This window comes from Rhipicephalus sanguineus, chromosome 3, assembly GCF_013339695.2.
Source record: "Rhipicephalus sanguineus isolate Rsan-2018 chromosome 3, BIME_Rsan_1.4, whole genome shotgun sequence".
NCBI lineage: Eukaryota > Metazoa > Arthropoda > Arachnida > Ixodida > Ixodidae > Rhipicephalus > Rhipicephalus sanguineus.
Genome location: NC_051178.1, coordinates 213,097,721 through 213,120,598, shown reverse-complemented (window position 1 = coordinate 213,120,598; position 22,878 = coordinate 213,097,721). Strand labels below are relative to the sequence as shown.

The 22,878-nt window shown below is 46.4% G+C and overlaps 1 protein-coding gene across 2 annotated transcripts; it reads left to right on the top strand.

The window, feature by feature from the left end:
• Positions 1 to 312: 312 nt before the first annotated feature.
• LOC119388265 (zinc finger matrin-type protein 2) lies at positions 313 to 21,543 on the top strand. 2 transcript variants are annotated; one of them, XM_037655939.2, is made up of 6 exons: positions 313 to 548; positions 1,389 to 1,466; positions 1,525 to 1,662; positions 8,526 to 8,670; positions 14,626 to 14,771; positions 21,366 to 21,543. In XM_037655939.2, exons 2-6 carry the CDS (start codon positions 1,452 to 1,454, stop codon positions 21,498 to 21,500), a joined length of 579 nt encoding a protein of 192 aa, XP_037511867.1. In that variant the 5' UTR covers positions 313 to 548; positions 1,389 to 1,451; the 3' UTR covers positions 21,501 to 21,543. The 2 variants fall into 2 exon arrangements, with proteins under 2 accessions (XP_037511867.1, XP_037511868.1); XM_037655940.2 differs by having other exon boundaries at positions 319 to 548; positions 1,430 to 1,466.
• The last annotated feature ends 1,335 nt before the right edge of the window (positions 21,544 to 22,878 follow it).

The following is a 22,878-nucleotide window of genomic DNA, read 5'->3' as shown; positions in this document are numbered from 1 at the left end:
AACACCAGCCGTTAAGCTGCGCTACTGGCGCTACTGCAAGGTACGAATTGAAAGATATGCAACGCTCAAAAACAAAAGCTCGGTTACACAAAAGAGCTGCTTGTGCAACGTATGGAATGCGAGCGGAAATGCTGTAGGGTCAACTCTACGGGAACACAGAAACGGCAGGATTATCGCAGAAGCCAGCCGTCTGCACCCACAAAGAGGAGCAGCAATTGGATTGACCTGGATCTTGCGTCAATCCGTGACAACGGCAAGGTAACAAACTTGCAATGGCTTAAAAGTGGATTTCAAGCCATTTCAAGCTAGAGTCTAGAGTGGTTCCGTCGTTTCGTTGTCGCGGTTGTCGTCCTTCGTGTGTCCGCTTGTGTATAGTGCCTAGAATAGCTTGTGTTTGCTGTTCAGTGGAAAACATGCGTTGTGCGTGGTGCTTGACGAGCAAGGCTCCATAACCTGTCTGTTAGAGCTGTTTCTTTGAAAGCGGCCGCAGTGTGCCCGTGAAGCTTGCGCCGCCGAGCAAACTGCGCGCTGAGGCTGAAACTAGGAAGGTACGTAGGAGTCTTCCTAACCTGGTGACGGCAAACATGCCCTTCTAATCCATACCCTTAGGTGCATTTCCAGTAACATGTAGTTATTAGCGCGAAATATCTAAAGGAAGAACGACAAGGGCGCAGCGAAGCGCTAGACTTCAACTGGCAACTTTTATTGACAGAACACGCGAAGCCACCACATTCTGAAATAAATGCGTGGTCAATGCGCAAAGTGGCATAAGGCAGACAAGTGCCGATTCAACTACAGCACTCTCATTGTTTGTTCATTCAACTAATATCATGGCACTCTGAGGGACTGTCCAAGGATTTGTAGCTTAAAATTTAGAAGATATTTTGAACAATGTTCAATGATTTAAAAAAATCATAAAAATTGAAATAATAGGTAATATATCAAATAAATGCTGCAATTACTATGCGATTGCGCTAGTAGACAAGACTGCCGTATTAACCTGGTCAGGACAATTTCGCGCTACATGTCACAGAAATAAAGCTTGGAACGACAGAAAACTGAGCTAGTTGGTAAGGATTCATCACAAAAGAAGGTGAGGGTTGCAAACAAGAGATACGGCGATTGTGTCGTCTTGTTCCGTTTTTGTTTTGTCGCCTATTAGAAATTGGCTCATAGCCACAAGGGGAATTGGCCACACTTTCAATTATATAGTCTTGTTCTCTTCTCTCGTGTCCATGTTTGCACGCCTTATCTCCTTCTGTGATGTCACATACCGAACAGATAATTAAGGCCCTCTTGAGTAAAGGGAGACTTCAAGCCCTACACATTCTTTTTAAAATATAGTCTACTGTGTACTGTATTGTGAAGCCTTCGATTATCTCGTACAGATCACTGAAAGACGAGATAACAGGAATCATCTTACCTGCAGGGCAGAAATCAAGGCCTGACCAATGGCTGGTTTGCCTGTAAGTTTTTGGTAGCTGGCAGACACAAGTGCAGGATCTAATGTAAAACTCTGTGCAGCGGCCTGCGGATCACCGTAGGAAATGGGACCGTGACGAGTATGAAAAGCTCGCCGAGGAGCGACTTCGACTTGAAGAAGAGGATGAGGAGCCATTGGCTCCTGTGAAACGAGACACGCTCAAGCCCAGAGACTATAAGGTAAACCGTTTTATTGAAACCATAGCATGATGCATAGCAGTGTGGATATTGTGCTCGCAGCAGCTTCTGAAGTTACATCCAGCGAGTTCATGATGCGCCTTTGGCTCTCACTATTTTACCATTGTCAGTGATTGGCCCATGTCACTGAGGGGCCAGTAACATACAGTGCCCACTACTGACACCAACACGATTCTCTTTTAAGAGAAAATTGTGCCTTTAATACTGAAGCAGTACCTTTAAAGAATGAAAAAATAATAATTGCTCGATTTAAATTGACGCAGTAGAATACCTGAGACGTCCACTGTGCATTACTCTGCGGCACCAAACTTGAAAGACAGGAGTGTCTAATAGGCTGCATTTATTGGAAAGCAGCGACGAAAAACTGTGCGTTAACCGTAACACTTGGTTGCTGACACTATATCCACTCCCACTTTATAAACGCCTTAAAGGGGCCCTCCAACACTATTCAACCCCCCATTTTTTACTTGCGGGTTGCGTAGACTGATGGCTGGGGATAATTTTAGCATAAGTTTAAGCACCGATATCAAATTATTTAGTATTTTAATCACGCGTTGAAGTCGCTACATCGCTGCTGACCGCATCAGCGCGTAGTGGCGCTTGCCAGAACTATTGCGGGCGGAAATGACGAAGATGGGCGCTGGCCTATGATTGGATAAATGTAACGTTAAAAGTAATACGGCGCTGCATCAAAGTTGAGATTACTATTGTGTTTCGTTTTTCTTTTCTGCGCTTTTTCAATGAACTCCAAATAGCCGCCGTCGCAACAAAAAATATCACTACAACTACAAAGTACGACAGAGGCGCCGGTTGCCATTTCGCCTCTGGTTGCTCTGGCTTTCTTTTTTTTTTTTTTTGCCTGCGCCGGTCGGATGTCCATATGAAACGCTTGCCCCTCTTCCTTCTTTTTGCGTCTGTACGTTTGCGAGCTGCCTCTTTCCGCATGTGCGGTAGGCTCATGATTGTTGTTGAAACGGTGCAAGTAATCCTCTTCGTTGAATTGTTGTCGCTGCACACTTGTAACTCGTCGGGCTGCTCACCGAACAACCCGCGTAGGGGCGACCGTGTTTAACCGCCCATGCCGCTCCACAAATTCCCTTCTCAGAATGAGAAGAGGGAATGACATGGAATGTCGTTGTAAGGAACAGCAGACAAAGCCTCCCCAGCCTCGCTACGAAGCAGTAGCGCCCGCTCAAGTTCTGACAAGTCAGGAGGAACCACGTTTGTTACTATGGCAACGACGTCAACAATACGTTGGAAAGGAGAAGCAACAATGGTGTGCGAGCTTCCCCTACGTAAGAGCTTTCAGCCCATTTCATTGGAGCGCCATCCGACGTCACAGCAGAGAGTGAAATGTGGTCACGTGACCCCGCGGAAATCGAGTTGAGGGCAGGCATTTTTTTTCTTGTATTTTGAATTTTCTAAATTGAATAACTTCGTACTGCGTGCCGCTATCGCTGCCGTTCTTGCTGCACTAGTTCGTCCGTACTTCAGTCTACGCAATCCACGAGTAAAAAATGGGGGGTTGAAGAGTGTTAGAGGGCCCCTTTAATAATATAGAAAGCGACCGTGCAGTTGCTTTGAAGCCAGTCAGTGTCCGCCTGTTCTGCTGGCAGTTTGCCCCCAGCTGCACAAATTTCTCTCTTTCTTCCCTTTCTTTCTATCTTTCTTTTTGTCTCGGTACTCTTTCTCCCTTCCTCCTTTCCCTCCTCCTCTCCCGTAAATCTGTCCTCACTTTCCCACTCCCTTGCTATGCTATGCTTTGTTCTGATAGCGTGCCTGGATAGCCGAGGGGTTAAGACGCTGGTCTTTGTATCGTGGATATGTGAATTCGAATCTCGCCCCTCTGAGAAATTTTTTTAGCGAAAATTTCTTTATCTTTCTTTCTATCCCTTTCTTTCTCTCTGTCTGTACTTGTTCTCTCGCCCATCAGAGTTATTGCATCCTGCGCCGTAGAAATCGGCGCACGTGTTCTGGGGGCGAAGCAGAAGATGAAGAGGAGGACTTAGCACGTGCCAGTTCATGATGATGATAGTTTTCTGTCGATGGCTAATGGCATAATGAAAAGCTTAAGGGCTACGCTGTAAAAAAACAGACCCTTCGATTCATTTCCCTTCTTCTGGCCTTGAAGACATAGAACTATAATGCCAAAAGATACAAGATTTCAATAAAGAAAAAGTGGAAGAATGGCAGGATGTAGCAAGAGCTGCATTACCAGTGTGTTTTCAAATAATTTCAAAGTGATAAACAATGATTCTAGTTGTCCTGCACCCTGGCTAAGGCTTGTCACGGGGTCATAGTATTGTCACGGGGTCATGAAGTCGACGAAGGCAGCAGTTGGCGTGACCAGTATGACTCTTTATTTGGCCGAACTTGTGGCCAGGAAACGGAAAGTGAAACTACAGCAATACACACTCTACACTGATAGTGGCGATCAGAGCGTCGGCCGTCGATAAACTGATCATCGCTAGGATGCGCCGTCTTTTATACATCACGCATCAAACCTTCGAGCCTTATCGCTGATGGTCGCGCAAGCTCTAAAATAATCTTGACTATTCACGTCCTGCGTGCAATCTTAACAAAATGATCTACTACAATCGCGAAGCTTCTCAAACACTGCAGCGCGGTCTGCGTTGAACTAACCGTCCTTGCGGGACCCCCACCCCGCACACATGGTTGAACTACTCCCCCCCCCCGAAAAAATTTCTGGCTATGCCCCTGGCCAGTAGCGACGACGATCCATTTATTTCTGCAATTCGACGTAGGGAACATTCCCAGTAGGTCCATACCAATTTGTTGGAACGGTCGGCTAGGTGGCTTGGTCGGATAAAGAAAGCCTGCTGGTCTTGCGTTGCTGGCAGTCTCGGCATGTCCTTAAGTAGCGAGCGACGTAGGTGGCAAGGTGCGGCCAGTAGCACTTTTTCCTGCATTCTTGCAGCCGTGTGGAACACACCAAGATATCCAGCCATCGTGTCATCGTGTAGGGCCTGATAGGACTTCTGGTCACATTGCTGAAGGTACCGGCAGAAGGTAGTTGGTTCGAAGGGGCGAGAAGTTCATCTTCAGGAAAACGCTATTTCGCAAGAAAAACGACGCCAGTCCTCGCTTGAATACCTTCGGAACAATGGTGGTCCTGCACACGAGTTATTCCACAAGGCCCCTGAGTTCTGGGAGTCTGCTCGCTGTCATTCGGTGAAGTCGTCGGCACTTACGGTTCCCAAGAAGCAGTCATCCTCCTGGTCGACCTGCGGTGGTGGGTCGACGGGGGCGCGAGACAGGCAGTAAGCGTCAGAGTGTTTTCTTCCAGACTTGTAAACAACAGTAATGTTGAATTCTTGAAGTCGTAGGCTCCACCGTGCGAGGCGTCCTGAAGGGTCCTTCATGTTAGCTAACCAACACGAGGCGTGGTGGTTCACAACTCTGAAGGGCCTGCCGTAGAGTAGGGGTGAAAATTTGACGTTGCCCAGATGATGGCCAGGCACTCCTTTTCTGTTGTGGAATAGTTGGCCTCTGCCTTTGATAGCGACCGGCTAGCATAACTGATGACCCTTTCCAGCACGTTAGTCTTCTGCACAAGGACGGCGCCGAGTATTACACTGCTCAGTCGGTGTGGATTTTTGTATCGGCGTATCTGTCGAAATGCACTGGTATCGGAGGCATCTGAAGGCGGCGTTTCAGTTCTTGAAATGCTTTTATTTGCGCCGTTTCCCACTTGAGTGGCACGTCGATCTTCGTGAGGTGCGTTAGTGGTTCGGCTATTCATGAAAGTTCCTTTACGAAGCGTCTGTAATAGGCGCACAAGCCAAGAAATCGGCGTATGGCCTTCTTGTTAGTGGGCGGTGGGAAGGCAGAGATGGTAGCTGTTCTCCGTGGGTCTGGGCGAACACCATCCCTGCTGATAACGTGACCCAAAAACAAGAGCTCCTCGTACGCGAAGCAGCACTTTTCAGGCTTCAAGGTGAGGCCGGAGGTCTTGATTGCTTCAAGTACAGCTTCAAGGCGCCGGAGGCGTTCGTCAAAGTTTGAGGCAAGCACAACGACGATGTCTAAGTATATGAGGCACGTCTGCCACTTCGAGCCAGCCAGTACTGTATCCATAACGCGTTGAAAATTCGCAGGTGCCAAGCAAAGACCAAAGGGCATGCATGAACTCGAACAGGCCGTCTGGTGTTATAAAGGCAGTCTTTTCTCAGTCTCTCTCGTCGACTTCTATTTGCCAGTAGCAGGTCTTGAGGTCCATCGACGAAAAGTACTTTGCGTTGTGGAGTCGATCCAGGGCGTCATCTATCCGTGGAAGAGGGTACACGTCCTTCTACGTGACATTGTTCAGGCGACGACAGTCTACGCAGAAACGTAGGGTTCCATCCTTCTTCCTCACTAACACCACAGGTGACGCCCACGGACTCTTGGATGGCTGGATGATGTCGTCGCGTAGCACTTCGTCGACCTGTTTCTTAACGGCCTCGCATTCTCGCATCGAAACTCAGTACGGGCTCTGATGGATTGGTCGAGCACTTTCTTCAGTTATGAAATGACGTTTTGCGACTGGGGTATGTCGAATTCTTGACGATGACGAGAAGCAGTTTTTGAATTGCAGGAGCAGGGTTTTAAGCTGGTCTTGCTTGTGCTTCGGGAGGCTTGGGTTGACGTCGAAATCCGGTTGGGGACCTCAATCTATCGAAGCAGGTTTGGTAGCATCGAAGAGGGTGAAAGGATTGCTGGCGTCCAAGAATTTGTCGATGTAGGCGACCGTCGTACCAATGTTGAGGTGCCTATAATCATGGCTGAAGTTTGTCAGCACTACCTTTGCTTTGCCATCACGCAGCTCGGCTATGCCTCTTGCGACAAATTGTCGTCAGAAATTTCTGAACTTAGCCCGATCGTATCTTTTTACTGAAAAGCTACGTAAATATAAAATTCGGCAGTTTCGTAGATAATCATGCGAAGAATGTAATTCGAAACTTTTGTCGCTTTGCCACGAGGCTTTTTTTGAGATAAAGACCTTCAAAGTAAAGAAAAGAACGTTTCCTGGACCGATTTTGAGGTTTTTTATAAGAACATCTACGCTACACTGAAGAACTAAAAATACTTGAGCTGAAGCAAAACATGCATATATTTAGTTAAAGAAATTTCAGCTACCTAACTTTAATATATTTTGTGTAATTTATAACTAAAGTTGGCCAAAACAGCAGAGCGGATGAGGGCTCCACTCTACCTCTTCGTCATTATTGATTCCCTGTGCTTCAAAAACATTTTTGGCGGCAAAACGAATTGCGGATCTCTTCTTTCCACTCATCAGGCAATAATATATAAAATTTTGAAATAAATTTAAGAGGTCGACCAGCCATCATTTGTTCGATCTTACGTGGAATCACCCTCCTCTTTAATTCATTTCCACTTATGTCTTAAAGGGTTCGTGAACCACTTTGCCAACTGATCATCAAATGGCCTCAGTATCGGAGTTTATTGCCTCACGCCTTGATTGCCACAGGAATTTCTAGAATCCGTCAAGAATGAGCGGAGTTGCAGGGGTTTGTCGCATGCTATGAGCGTTTTCTCTCTTCCCTCGTCCCAACAAGCGCACTGGAAGCTACACAGGGAGGGATGGCATGGGGAAAGAAGTTACGTCAGTGCACGTAATGAAACTCGATCACTCTCTCATTATTTTAGTGCATGAGTGTGGCTCACTGTGTAATGTTAGCAGACTATGGAGCTCTGCGCCAGCACGTAGTGGCACCCCATGGCAAGAAGTGCAACTGATCCAAACACTACGCTTGACCTATGTTGGCTTTTGGCCAATAACATGATACCCACAGTTCGACATCAAACAGCGGGCCCCGGCAGCTCGGAAGCGAGTGAGGACGGGCCTCTGTATGAAGCGAGGGCACCTGAGAAAATGTCAACTTTGTGCCCCACTCGTTCCTCGCCACACACTTCTGCAAGATTTGGCTGAAATGTTCATAGCAGTGTCTGCTATCCGCAGGATGAACTTTCTCACCAAGCCTAAGGGTGGTTCATGCACTACAGTGGAAGACTACAAAAAGCGTTCCCTGGCATCACTGTCTGTTGGCTTCGTCAGGCTGTGTCTAATACCTCTGTCACACGGCCACCACTGAACTCCATTTCACTCCGTTCGGCATTTAACTCCCTGATGGAGCATTACGAGAATGGAGTTGTGGCCGTGCTACACGGCTCGGTGCAAGCTTTCGACGGTTGCCGCATGGGGCAGAAACAGCGCTGCTGCGCTCGTCGAAACGTCCAATTTTTTGCCTGTGCAGTGGCCTTTAAAGCAACAAAAACGTGTTTTTGTGTGTTGATGAAGTGCTCGGAATCACCATTGCTGTCACAGTGCTTGTGTGTGCACCTCACACGTGCAGAAACAAATATGGCGCGATGCTTCACAGCGGTGGCTTGGCGAGGCGTTGGTGTGGAGAGTACAAGCGCTGATGTCCGAAAAAATACAACTAAAACTTACACTACGGGGCGTGAAATGCTACGCAAAAAAAGAGCATAGTTTTTAAAATTATAATTGAGCTCATTAGAACGATTTTGCTAGTGCGGTTTTCAGCGTAGCAGTAGCTGGCTGGGAACGAGAGTACTCCATCGAGCCGCAATGGCCATTACCGAACTCCCTCCACCAAAAGCTCCATTTAACTTCCTCAGCGAAATGGTGACCGTGTGACATGAACCCCATCTCCCTCGAGGAAAAGACGAGGGAGTTAAACGGAGTTCACGGGTGCCCGTGTGACAGGGGTATAACAAAGAAATGAGCTGCTTCTTTATATTATGTTTGTCTCATGTGAACATGTTCAAGTTCTGATGCACTTTTCTTAATGCTTGTGCAGGTTGACCTTGACTCGAAGCTTGGGAAAACCTGTGTCATAACAAAAACAACGCCTGCTTCCCAAGCTGGTGGGTACTACTGCAATGTCTGCGACTGTGTCGTTAAGGACTCCATCAATTTCCTCGACCACATAAATGGCAAAAAACGTAAGTGAACACGACTTGCCGAAGCAGGCATAATATGTACCACAGTGGTGCTATTTTGACTAGCACCACCACTGTGCTGTACCATGTGTTGTACAGTTACTGGTGAAAACTGATGAAAAGTTACTGGTACAGTTACTGGTGATTGTCTACTTGATTGCTGGGAACCTAACAGTGCTGAAAATTATTGCAAGATTTTGTGCTCTTTGACGATATTGCTTCTTATTCATGAGCAATCTAGTAGAGTAGACTCTCATTAAACGGAACCTGCAGGGGCCAGGAAGACGTGTTCCATTTACTGAGAGACGAAGGGTGCAGAATACAAGTACGAAACTAATCTTACCAGGGGCAGTTGTTCCATTTAAGCAGCAGTTCCGTTTAAGAGATTTCCGTTTACTGAGAGTCTACCGTATATGTTGCGGTGTAAATAACATTCTTGCATGGTGCAGATGCTGCGAAATGACACTGAAGTTACTAAACACATATAGAAGCATACTATTGCAAGTGACACATAAGAAATAACCTCTGCTTTATGCATGTAAATAAGGTTCCTCACCTCTTTATTGAGTAAACGGTTACAGATATCTAGGAGTCACTCTTAACAACACGCTCTCATGGAACAATCATGTAAGCAACAGCTGCTCCTCAGCCTTGAGATAATTGAGCTCAAAAAAGCCCCTTGTAATGTAAAATTGCTACACTACCTGTCACTGATTAGACATAAGCTGGAATATGCATGCATTGTTTGGGATCCTTACATAAGAACCAATATCAACAGCCTGGTGTAAAAAAAAAGTGGTCATATATAATATAAAAAACACGATTTCAAGATCTGATTCCCCCAATGAACATATGACAATAATCATTCAACCGCTTGAGATTAGAAAAAAAAAGAAAGAGAGACTTGGAATTTCTTAACTATTTTATCCTAAAAATTTATCCCTAGACCCATTCGTACATAATAATAATAATAATAATAATAATGATGATGGTTTTATTTTTCACCAGTACAAAGTTGATGCAGGGGGTGAGAATAAAAGCGACTATCTGTTTGACTACGTTCTCACCCCCATAATTCATATCAAACTCATATATACATGCTACATAAGCGCGATACATTAATACCTTACTTTGCAAGTGTGAACTGAAGGGGTCCGCTCTACGTACGGCTGGTGCAGAAGCCTAGCTCCGGTCCCAGCCGCAAATAGTCGTACCGTGCACGTATCAACGTCCCCTTCCCGTAGCGCGAGTCATCGCAGCTACGACGGGTTCGGGCAAATAAGGCAACAGGCTAGAACAACAAACAACACTTTATTGCTACTGTAGCAATAACGCGCAAATGTCGCGTAGAGGGATAGTTCTGGTAGAAAACAAAGGGTAACGCTTACACCTTCGGTCGATGTTTGGCTCGCAGAACTTGGGGCGGTGCGGTGGTACCTCGCAGGTCAGCAGGGCACAAGAGACCGTCTCCCCATCTGCTCGGTTGTTTTATTCACCTGCCGTGTCCCTCCCCACCGCGAGGGTTGTTTCCCTCACAGGGCGAGTTCCCTTTCCCGCGAGCCGGGATGCGAGGATTGGCGCGAGGAGCGGTGGGAAAGAAGGGGTTGTCCGGAAAGGGCGACGGTGCTCCTCTCCTAGTGGTCCCTTGGCTCCCGCCGTCAGTTCGCGATCGCGCCAGCCTTAAGGAAAGGAAATGGGCGCGCGTGCTCTCCCACAGAACACACATATAACTCGTTCCTTTTGCTATAACTGAATGGAGTTGCATTACTGAATCCACATCTTGATCTTGTATTGGTGCTGTTCTGTTTTGCTCTGTCAATTTTATTTTCATTTTACGTAACATTTGCCATCTTCTTTACTTGGACCACATTTTCACAGTATTCAGTAAATAAAATAAAAAAAAATTGCAGAATAGTCATCTGAGTCAGTTGGTACATGTTGTAATGACATGGGATCAATGACGTGAGGCCGTGGAGCACCACTAAGAAATGCGCTTTATCAGTCGTAGAAAAGACGTCTGCACTCAAACCTCGATATAATGAACTCGGATATAACGAATTATCGGCTGTAGCGAAGTAAGCGAAGAATAGTCTTGTCATAGATACAGTGCTAAAAATAAACTTTTATGACGAATTTTCGAATATAACCAAGTTATTTTCGTGGCAGATGTGACTTTGTTATAATGAGGTTTGAGTGTACTATGTCCCTGTGCTGGACCAAGAGCACTCGCGCTATTTCAACATTGTCGTCACTGGGAAACAACTGTGGAACAGTCATTAGTCCAGCCGTGGTGTGTGCCACTTCTTCTGTGCTTCGTCTTTTCACCGGTTCCAATCCTTCGTACAAAAAGACTGGACAAAGTGCTGAGTGCAAACTGAAAGATTTCGTTCATGCAAGGGCAGCTTTTAGACACATAAAGGGGAAAAGGAAATGCAAGGAAGACACCAGGAAAAACAGCTAGAAAGCTGACATAGCTTAAATTTCTGCATGTACCTTACTTAACTGCAAAGATAAGCAATTTCTATTTTGTTTAGTGCCGTGGAAGGATCACTGACACATGCTGCTGTGCTATAATTCCCTATTTCTTTGCACAGTTACTACAGCTATGTTGCTGCCAGTTTGTTTTCAGGGTATTTATGTGCTGACGTACCCATCAGTCATGCATAGCTCAGTGTGCTCATGGTAAGTCTGTCCACGTGAGAGCAGCACCTCACCCACCGCTCTTGTCTTGCAGGGAATAAAATGCTGTGAATGGTTCTTGTCACAATTGTGTCAGTGTGAACTGTCATTATTGACTGTCCAGAATATTGCTCCAAGCTTGTTCTTGGCAGCTAACTGTGACACAGGCTGGTTTAGCTATCATCTTCAACCTGTGTGAAATGCCACGAACGTATGTGGTCACTGAGAGCTTAGATTTGTCATTTACGTTTTTCGATAGAGTGTACTTAGGGCATAAACTGTGCTGGAGTGACTGCAATGCTGCATGTGAAGAGCTCAGGGAAACTAGGTAAAGATAACTGTTGTATGTGGCTGCTCAAGTTGGGCGCTAGTTGGTGACGCACATGGATGCACGTGCAGTGGCCCTTTTCGCAAGTTTATAAGATGAAAAAGGTCCATCTGTGATCAGTGTTTGTAACAGAAGCATGCACTCGAAAAAACAAAACAAGGTCTACGAGGTGATGTTAACCATCACTTGGAATTTCCTTTGTCAGCATGCACCCATGCAGTGGTGGTCCCGCCAGTTTAGGATGTGGAACAGCTTTTGGAGAAAACATAAAAAGCTGTCTTGGAGCAGATTTGCAGCGGAAGGAAATGTGCGTAGGAACTCAATTGGAGCTGAAAAATTTGTGTTTCATAGTTGTTTTGGAGCAGACAAAGTGGTGTTTGCAATCACTTAGAGTAGTAAAGCAGTAAGTCTGCAACTTTTTAGTGCATATTCTTATCGATGTGCAACCAGGAAATGCTGATCACATGTTAACAAGAAGGTAAGACCAACAGTCAAAGATAGGCCATCAGTCAGGCTATTTGCATGAAGTAATGTCACATGCAGGCTTCACTGCAACATACAAGATGTGCATTGTGGTGAAGCATTAGTGACAAGGAGCACGTGATGCATATAGTTGCTACGATTGACAGATGTCAAAGCGTCATTCCTTCTTCATTTTCAATCACCCTGCGCATCGTATGTTCTATGTGCAAGCGAAAGCGTGTGAAGTCTTCAGTTGGGCATGGCTCAAGCAGAGATGAAACGTGCCGGCCGGCTCCGTCAGGCAAAGGAGCATGAAGGGGTGCCATGGGGGGCTGTGTTGCTTGGGCGGCAGCCTGCCTTTTTTACGTTCCGCATGCCAACTAGCTCAAGTTTCCGTTCTTCTGCCATTTTTACAGTGCTAAGGTGCATGCACCCTTCCCCTGGCGGGAAAGTCGCAAAACACTGTGGTAGGGTCTGTGCACGCCTTTTGATATTGGTGGCTTTTGTTCTGATGAGCCCAGTTGTCTCGGGTCTCATTGCAAAGCTCTGCCCCCCTACCAAAGTGGCAGAGGGCAGCACAGGAAAATGAAAAAGGCAGACTGCGAACTTTAATCAATGCTCTGTAGACAGTGTCTACCCTTGTACTTGCTGCACTCTTGCTGCTTATTTCGCATTGAGGCGAACACCGCTTCGCTCACTGGCGTGGCCGTGTTCCCTTACACCAGCGTTTTGTTGAGTTACGCGAGATCAGACCCTAAAGGAGTTTGCTGCTGGCCTTACTTCATATATTCCAGTTTGTTGCTCTTGCATTCATTGCTTTGCACTTGTGGCCAAACTGCATCTTTATCTATATCAGAGAAATAATATTGCATTGCATTTTGGATTTAACAAAGCCACCGCAAGCGGCTTCGTCACTTACGTATTCTGCGGGTAGCAAGCAACTCGTGCGGCAGGGCGCTCCAGACTCATCGTTGCATAATCAGCGGACACATAGTGCCCACGCAGAACATGCTCACAAGCGTAGTTTGTCACAAGTCCTTGGGTGTTAATCAGCTGGAAAGTTTTGCAAGCTAAGAGCGACTTGTCTGCCTTTATTTGGTAATTGGCGGCAATAAAAGAGGATTGTATAACGAATGCGTAAGCGCAGTCACTCGTTATTTGTGGCTCACGGCACATCAGTGTCCACATGGCTCAATGTTTATGCGTGCCGGTTTGCCACTGCATTATGTCGGTTTCGCAGTGAGGATGCGCAGCAAACTCTTTGATGCGTGTGGGTGGTAGTGGCACCACTTTGTACTTTACACATGCTCGCGCATTTAGGCTGTGAGTTGCAATCGATATGGCGAAGAACTTTGTGCACAGCACGATTGAGATGGAACACGTTTGCAAAATATCAAACTATCGCATGTCCGAATCTTCATTTGCATGAAGACGCCTCATGGTTTTGGCACATAAAACTCCAGAAATTATTATTGTTATTATTATTATTATTGACCCACTCTGGTGGTCTAGTGGTTATGGTGGTTATGGTGGTGAACTTTAACTCGAGCCTTCCAATATGGCATCCCTCATAATCATATCGGGATTTTGGGACATAAAACCCCAACTATTATTATTATTATTATTATTTTTTTATTATTAAAGATGCCATTTACATCGTGCGGTGCCTAAAATGGTATAGACGCATGGCCAGCGCATGCTACATTAGGAAAAGCATAGTGGCTCAACAAAAAAATCACTTGTACACGTATTATTGCCAGTTCCTCATCAAGAGCAATGAGCTTCAATACTACAGACAACATGCTGAGCCATCAGTAACGGAGATCTCACGCACATATTTTGGTTAGGCTGGTTATAACCGAGGAAAAGCGCATCGGTTGAAAGAAGGGGAATGGGTTCTGTGGTGGCATGGAAAAGCTGCATGTATTTAGTGCCAAACCAAGGATATTTTGGATTAGAAACGCTCTTTTAGCAGGCAAAATAACATGACCTTTTGTGCAGTTGGCGTAAGATGCACTTGGATGGGTACAGTTAAGGTGCAGAGAGGTAGGATTATAGCAAAATGGCACAGTTGGACCACCACTGCCCATGGATTGCATCACAAAAATCACAAAAGATGCAAACTTCTGCAAGGGCGGTGCCGTGAGAAGAGTGAGAGATGACAGGGTAATAGCCGACGTACTGAAAGATTTCGACGTTGTGTCTCATACGAGCATCCACCTCCAAAGTGTGATCGTAGCTTGCTAGAAGCAGGCAACCTAGAATAAGGGCCAAGGAAAGCCCAGTACCAACTCCTTTCTATTTGATGTACAGGTTCCCATAGTGGCAATTATAAAAGTCTCTTTGTTCGATTGAAACCTTTCAGTTGGCAGTCAGTGCTTTGTCCTGTCTTCTTATTTTCTGTCCTATTTTCAGCACTGCTTGATTCTCAGTAATGTACCAAGTAGCTCACCAACACGTGCCGCTGTTTTATTGTTTGCCATCTGCAGACCAGCGGAACCTGGGCATGTCCATGCGTGTCGAGCGCTCAACCCTGGATCAAGTCAAGCAGAGGTTTGAGGTCAATAAAAAGAAGCTTGAAGAGAAGAAGAAAGACTACGACTTTGAGCAGCGTATGCAGGAGCTTCGAGAAGAGGTAGAGAGCCATATTGCATCATTTTTCATGTGCCATTTCAGTGGTCATTGAGTTTTAAGCACGTGCTTTTACTTTACTCTGAAGATGCATTGCGGAAGTGCATACCCCAATCAACTTTTTTTACGGTGAAATGGCGCATGTGCCCTTTCCCTAGTGGGAAAGTTGTGAAATGTTACGGTAGGATCTCCGCACACCTTTCGATCTTGAAGGCTTTCGTCTTGGCGATCTTGGTTGTTCCAGATCACTGTGCAAAGCTCCCCCTCTCCTTACCAAAACAGCATATTCTCATGGTTGCAAGGGCTCTTCACATGTCAGATTTAGAAGTGTTGCATTTACAAAACATCTGTATCAATAATAAACTTAGCACCTAAAACACGATCACAGAAAGAACTTGTAGATAGGATGGACATCCATCCATGGAATAAAAATCGTGAAATTCCCGTCAGCACAGGTGACGAGATACCATCACGCAGTAGTATGCTCTGACGGAAGCACATGCAGTGGTGGCACTTTACGGCAGCGGCAGTCAAAAAAGAAAACTAAATTTGGACACCCTCTAATTCACTGCGGCATGCGGCTAATGGAAGCAACACATGGCACCAATTTCCTTACTGCCAAAGCAGTGGCAGTCTCCTTATCGACCACCAGATGCCGCTAGCATGATAGTGCCACACGCGCTCCTTTTTTTCTATGTTTATGTTACTGCCTTCGTCAACGTCACGACCACATGACATCTGGTGGAGGTGCCATTCATTCATGTTCCGGGCACCCCCGTCAAGCCGTGAACACAGCCCAATTCATGGCGAAGACATCGACACCATCACGGACAGTCGAGCCAGCCACAGACTGAAAGGACTGCCCCCCCCAGTATGGACTCCTACCGGACAAGCCAAAAGCCACGGCGGCGAAGACAATAGGCATGATGACGGCCGCGGTGTCCCCTGCAGCGATCATGATGCAGCCACCCAGAGAGCTGCTGACCTTCCATGGTTCACCAAGTGAAGACCCCGAAGCCTGGCTCGAGACGTTCGAAAGGGTCGAAAGGTTCGAAACATTCAAAAATTGGTACTCCTAGGACAAGCTGCGCCACGTGTACTGTGATGTGGAAGATGTAGCAAGGACCTGGTTCGAGAATCGAGAGTCCACTCTTCGAACCTGGGACATCTTTCGCAGCACTTTCTTGGAAACGTTCGAGAGCGTCGTCCGAAAGGAATGAATGATAGCCTTGCGGGAGACACTGGTCCAACTCCCAAACAGAAGCTTAGCCATCTTCGCAGAGGAAATGACCCAACTGTTTTGCCACGCTGACCCTGCCATGGCCGAGGACAAGAAAGTCCGCTTCCTCATTCGAGGAGTAAAGCAAGAGCTCTTCGCTGGGCTGATGCGGAACCCACCATTGACAGTCTAAGAATTTGTCTTAGAAGCGACGACAATTGAGAAGACACTGGAAATGCGCACGCGCCAGTATAATCGCCGATCGATTCAAGACAGCCCAGCTGCTCATGCCCTGAGCTCCGACGACCTGTGCAAAATGATTTGAATGATCGTGCGGGAGGAACTGTGCAAGCTGTTACCCTCACCACAACCTCAGGTGGACTCGATCGCAGACATCGTTCGAGCAGAAATCCTGCAGTCACTGGGCACCCTTGAACCGCCACAGCCTCAGCCGCAAGCCATGAGCTATGCTGCTGTAGTCCGACGCGACGCTCCCTCTCTGCGCCCACACGAAGACATTGCACTGCCGCAGTTCTGCCACCAGACACTGCCACTGTCGCCACCGATGCCATACCGCCCACCTGTGTTTGACTCAAACTTCGACGAACACCTCTGGTGCCTTGACGCTGTACTTCAAGCAATCAAGGCCTCTGGCCTCACTTTCAAGCCTGAAAAATGCCGCTTTGCATACAAGGAGCTATTGTTCTTGGGGCACGTGATCAACAAGTCCGGAGTGTGCCCAGACCCGCAGAAAACAGCTGCCATCGCTGCCTTCCCACCACCCACCAACAAGAAGGCCGTATGCTGATTTCTCGGCTTGTGCTCCTACAGTCGAAACCCGCGATAACGAAATCCCGAGGGAACGAAATTCTCACCGCAACGAAATATTTTCGGAGCACCGGCGAACGCCTATAAGAGTCAATGCATTTCGTAACTCACGACTACGAAAGATATTCATACCGCCTAGTCCCTCATTAACGAAATGTTTGAAACACGAGTGCACAAATAATCTACTCTCACGACATTAACTACATTCGAAAACTGCTGAAATGCATTCATGCTACACTTAAATTGTGCAAAACTATCGCTACAGCACACTTGAGAAGCCGCCGCCGTCATTGTTTACAAAAAGAAAACAAAGCTGGCGACAGTGATGATGATGTTGGCTTGCCGAAACACTTGCTCGTTATCGCGAACTATGTTACCAAATCCACATTCCTCATGGAGTTCAGCGCCTCCTCTATTTTTCTGTGCCTGAGCGAAGGAGCGGAGCGTAATGGGAACCGACCATCGGCGTTAGTGCGGCTTTTAGCCGCCTGGCGCCGCCACCGTAGTAGACCAGTCGTCGCTCGCGGAAACGAATGCCGTGGCTGCATTCGAAGCTGCTATATGGTTCAGTTTTCGGCTGTATTCGCGTTGTTTAAAGTATAATGAAAACTTATAAACTGGAATCATGAAGCACTTGTCGTTCTGGGCAACCAGCCCATTTCGAAGGCATGTGTCTTTCGTGGCTATTTGATCGAGACGCTCGCGCGTCTTCTGCTAGCCCGATACCAGAGAGCGCATGCCAGTGATGTCCGGAAAATTGTTTTGTCACCGTTACGTTCGCTTGACTGAGAGTCAGTTTTTGACTGTCTGAAAGTCGATTTTCGATAGCAGCATTTGCCAAGAGCTAATACTGAAAGCTTGGGCACTTAAAGGCCAACTCCGGCGATTTTTTGGCCATGTCAAAGTAATGGTGCTTTTATGTTCCTGAGACGCTCCTGTTACGGGCCCAATAGCAGAAATACTCAGCAAATTGGAGAATAATTTTAAATAAGCAAAAACGTTCAACGCCGAAACCGAAACCCAACCGTGTACTGCCTACGTATGACGTAGACGTTGTTACGAACGAACCGGAAGTCGTGCAAGGCATGCCGGTCACGCCGGAGCGGAGTATGAAAACTGTGACAGCCGGGACGACCAGCGAAGCGCCGGCCAAGCCAACGCTGTCTGTTGCCTTGTGCACAGCAGACGCTCGCTGTAGCGGCCGAAGCGCCGAAGTTAGCGGTGCCCTCGGCTGCGTCACTTCCGCCGCCTTCCCAATACTGACGTCACAGACGCAATGTTGCCAATAATTGTGGGAAGCCGGGAGGGCGTTTGCAGACAATCTTTAAAATTCATTTGCAAACAATCTGCGCATGTCTCAAGCCTGTAATTTGGCATAAATGACGGAAACGTGCAAAGGAACGTACCCAGCGAATTTCATTGAGATCCATCGACCTCGAAAAATTGCCAGAGTTGGCCTTTAAGCACTTAAAGTTCCCCGATGCGTGCTACCATCTACTGGTGTAGCACACTATACACAAGCCTAGAGTTCATGCGCTAAATAGCATGAAATGCCACTAGACTGCTTCCATGGATATACGTGATTGCCCATTCCCTTCGTAAAGCTTTTGAAAATTACATTTGTTGCCACCGAGAGAAAGCAACAGCTGGTGCCAGAAAGAGAGGAACTATGCCAAGTGATTCCACCATTTCAGACCTTAAACCAGTTAAATCGTGGTGGTACGAAGAACAAAAACAGCTGCATATGCTGCACGCTTCCTGCAACACTGACCGATGTGTGTGAACAGACGCTGTCGTTCAAGTATAAAGTCATAGTGCCGACTCTCAACTTGAGCCAATGTGTAAGGCGTGAAAAATGGTGCGACCTGTTGTCAGTTGCTTGAGCTCGTCTTTGTATTTGTCGACGGATTTTTGTAGCCTCAGTATCTGGCTCCTCGGGTATCTTTCTTTCCTCTTCCATTTGCCTTTTTCGGTAGTGAGCAAAGTATAGAGGCCGAATAGCTGTCATTTTGTCGCATGGGGCAGCCTACTCAGCCTTGTACACTCATTTATTGTGACACTGTACATAATGATTGTCGGTTGTTTCGCCGGTAGCGCATGTGGTGTCCATGGGCTCCGATTCTTCAGCTTCGGGACCTAATGTCAGCGCTGCATACACATGGCGGCGATCGCGAGGCAGCGTTGCTACTAGTACCACATGCATTCGTTGACTGTTCGGACGCAACACGGTCCCGATTAGTGATACTAGCAATGCTTGGTTCACTTGTTACCTTGGGCTCCAAACGTGAAGGGTAGTCTGCAAAGACACTACTGCATTCTTCTTAAGCCGCCGCTTCTTATATTCTATGAAATCTTCGGGTCGTAAACGACGGCTGCATGTTCTAGTGTAGTTTGAAGATGTATTGGAGACCAATTATCCCACCTAATTAGTGCAAGCCACCTCTACCGAACACCAGCGGCAGCTGGAATTTTATGGAACGACAGCCGAACAGTGTATTAAGGCGAAAGCCTTAGATGCCTCATCAAACGCGAAATTTGACAGTCGGTGGCGTCAGCACGAGTGATGCAAAAAATAGTTACGTGATGACGTCATCATATGACGTCACAGATCATAAAATTTTGTGACATCATCGTGATGTCGTATAACGTGACGTCGTCATATTACATCTTCCCTTGGTCGAAATGGGCCGACCACGGAGGCAGTGCATGCCTCCGCTGATGTGCAGAAAGCTTGCACTGCCTCTGATCCTTGAGGCTGTAAGAGAACCACGTTTGGCGCAGAAATATCTCTGAGGGAGGCAGGGAATGTTCAATATATTGACTGGAAGAAAAAGAAGATGGCTTTCGCCTTTCAGTCGTCTTAGATGAATCCATAAGGGACCCTGTGAGAGTTTTTTTCTTTATCAAGAAAGGGAAAAAAAAAAAGACAATCGTGATTTCTTTCAGTACCATTTGCATAGTGGAACACAACAGTATGACATACTAAGGCATTGGCGTGGTTGCAATAGCCTGAAATAAAAAATAAAACGCGAATGCTATCAAAGTCGAGTGCAAGTATCGAACCGGCGGCACGGCCTGACAGACTGCCAGCGGAATACGTACAGCGGGGCTGGAAAGACATGCGAACGTGCGGCATCTGCATTTTTTGCTGTTTCGCATTTATTTTCAAGTGGTTATAGCCTGGATGATTGATGAAAAGACGACGTCATCTATGACACAATAAAAGACCATCTAAGCCAATGGCATTGTTATATTTTTACCTCTATTTATTATCACCTTGATATGTAATAAATATAACGTACTAACAACGCGCTAAGGAGTAAAAAATATTAAAAAATATAAAGCTCCTATCAGGAACGGCCCTATAACGAAATCACGATGCTCGAAAAACACAAAAAGGCAAGTGTTGAGAGAATGCCAGGAACGGTCGATTTATAGTGAATTTTTTTTTCGTACCTGGTTTTCCAACATTTCGTGAAGTTCAAATGACGCTCACATGCCCCAAATTTTTTTTGCCGCTCGAAATTATTTCGGGAAAATACTGCATTACTAATGTCTATATGTGTGTGACTTTTTGAGATTTCTTTAAATTGATTTTTGTCGAGTGCCCCGACTGGGACAGTTGGCGTGGAATGACTGTATAGCAATAGGGTAGTGAATTGGGTGAGTTGAAAAATACTCATGACGGCCAACACAAACACAACAGAACAGTCGTTTCTGTTTCTCGTTCGTGTTCTGTTTGTGCTGGCAGCCATGAGTGATTCTTATAGCAGTTAAGAGAGAAACAACTTTATTAAAATAAAGACTGTGCTTGCGTACTGTGTGTGTGGCCCCTCGCCCAGGGCCCCACTGGCAATTGTGGCTTGCCGGGCCTGGTCAAGGGTCGCCAATTGGCTTCCCAAGCTCACTTTGGAGAGTCACGCCTCCTACGACCAATTGGCGAGTCTGTCCTTAATTAGCACAGTCTTCGTTGGTCTCTGTCTCGTGTCTTCCCCTGCGCTGTAATCACAATTTTAATTGGAATACCAACTAGCCCATAATAAGAACTTGCTTAGTTGGCACTCAGACAGCGTCTGTCAGATGCTGTGCACACTGGTAGGTTATGTAAACGGCTCAGTGTTTTGGGGGCTTATTTTTCTTGAAATTTGGAGGGTGTTTGTCGTTCTGGAGAAAATTTGGCATTTTATCGGAATTTATTTTTTGTAAATCCCCAGTTCTCCAAAATTCTGAGTTTAATTTTGCATTTTCTCAATACTCCAATATCTTAGATGAAATAATATCTGAACACAAGAACATCCGAACACACGAATGTATTTTGAATGCACAAACACATATGCACAAAAGCACAAATACTTGAATACGAAATGTTTGCGCATATTACAACCTTATAGCTTGTAACAGACACAAGCATACTTTACGAGGTCCGTATATTCAATGCCGACTGGCACGCCCCAGTGCCACCAGGGGCGTTACCATTCCGTGACTAGACACTCTGGCTATTTATCTTTCTGTTGCGCTAAGGAAAATTGCTGTGTTCCTCCATGACTGCAGGAGGAAAAGCTGCGAGAGTATCGCCGTGAAAAGCGAAAGGAACGAAAGCGAAAGCACCAGGAGTCTTCAGAGGATATTGACCCCGACATGGCTGCCACCATGGGCTTCTCAGGATTTGGTTCATCAAAGAAGTGATTGTGCACGCTTACAAAATAAAAGAAACAAGTTTTACTGCTCACACCACTGTCTGCATATCTCTACAATGGTGCATGTGTACAAATCGTACAATGGCGGTGTTCTGAATTTTTAGTAAACAGGAAACTGAAGGGCCGCAGACCGACGTGTGTGGGGACTGTGCAAGCAGCTCCTGTTGCAGGTGTAGACGCATGGGCTCCTAGGAACAACGGGCACCATTAGGGCAGTCGGACACGGCTTCAGGCTCAACCACCACGGGAATTTTCGTTTGGCTTCTACGGCGTTGAGTAACGGATTGACAAGTGACAGCATGTGAAGGTAGTTTAAGGATCATGTCCAGAATAGGATGCTCAGTGCCATGGCGATGCAGCATCCTGCAACCCACGGACTTTTCCGCTCGCCTGCATAACAAAATTCAGATTAGGTGCCGAACTCAAATTTATCCAGACATAGACGTTTCGCCACCCATGCAACTATACAATCGCGCAAGTCGACCAGTGTGCTCGTCGCATGCGTCATTAGGCAGTTTTCGAAGAGCGTACGCAAAGCTTCGCGTTGGCTTTTCGCGCAACTGCGCATGCGTCATACGCTAACCGCTTGCGGGCTCCCGTTAAGTGACGGAAGTCAACGTCGTCCGGTAAGTGGGCCACGGTTCGTGTAGCACGCCGATGCGTCACGACGGATGAACCAGGATACAAGGAATGTGGGAGAAACGGAAATTTCTCGTATCCTGGTTGTATACTGAAGATGCCACTCGCACAGGTGACGAAACGTCTATACCTTTTGTTAAATTGTTAAGTAAAACTGCTTTCAATCATTCATTCAGTTGGATTTAAGAACATTTTTGTACTAACCTATGCGGGCACACTTCCAGAACACGCCGAGTAGCCTGTGAAGGTACAAACAGGCAGAAGAGAGTAATTCAGTTGAATACAACGAAATTGAGTATACAGACTGGGATCATAAGTGTAGTTCGTACCCTTCTTTGTTCCTGTCCAGGAGGCTTGGGTAGATGGAACGAATGTATGCGCAAGTGCATATTAGCAGCAGTACTACTGTCAACAGGCTTTGGAAGTTGAACAGCGCCGACTGAAAGCAACAGCGTTATGTCAGTCCACACCACAGCGGAGAGTAACGCTTACAACTTACCATTGCATGCCAGTAAGTACCAGCAGGCTTCCCTAATGAATATTGCTAATTTTCGCAAACTTTATGACGCCTCACCGTCACCTACTACGGGACGTGTCGCGTAAACCACATCGAACATGCAGACATGGCAGAGTTTTGACTTGGCTAGTAATGACTCAAACGAGCTATGTAAAGCAGCAGATAATAAACTTTACACAAAGAAACTACAGCGCATCAATGTTATAAAATG

Excerpts from the sequence above, each read along its gene's own strand:
- LOC119388265 (XM_037655939.2), top strand. Across the intron at positions 1,663-8,525 it reads TCAAGCCCAGAGACTATAAG|GTTGACCTTGACTCGAAGCT; the intron begins GTAAACCGTTTT and ends ATGCTTGTGCAG. Across the intron at positions 8,671-14,625 it reads CCACATAAATGGCAAAAAAC|ACCAGCGGAACCTGGGCATG; the intron begins GTAAGTGAACAC and ends TGCCATCTGCAG.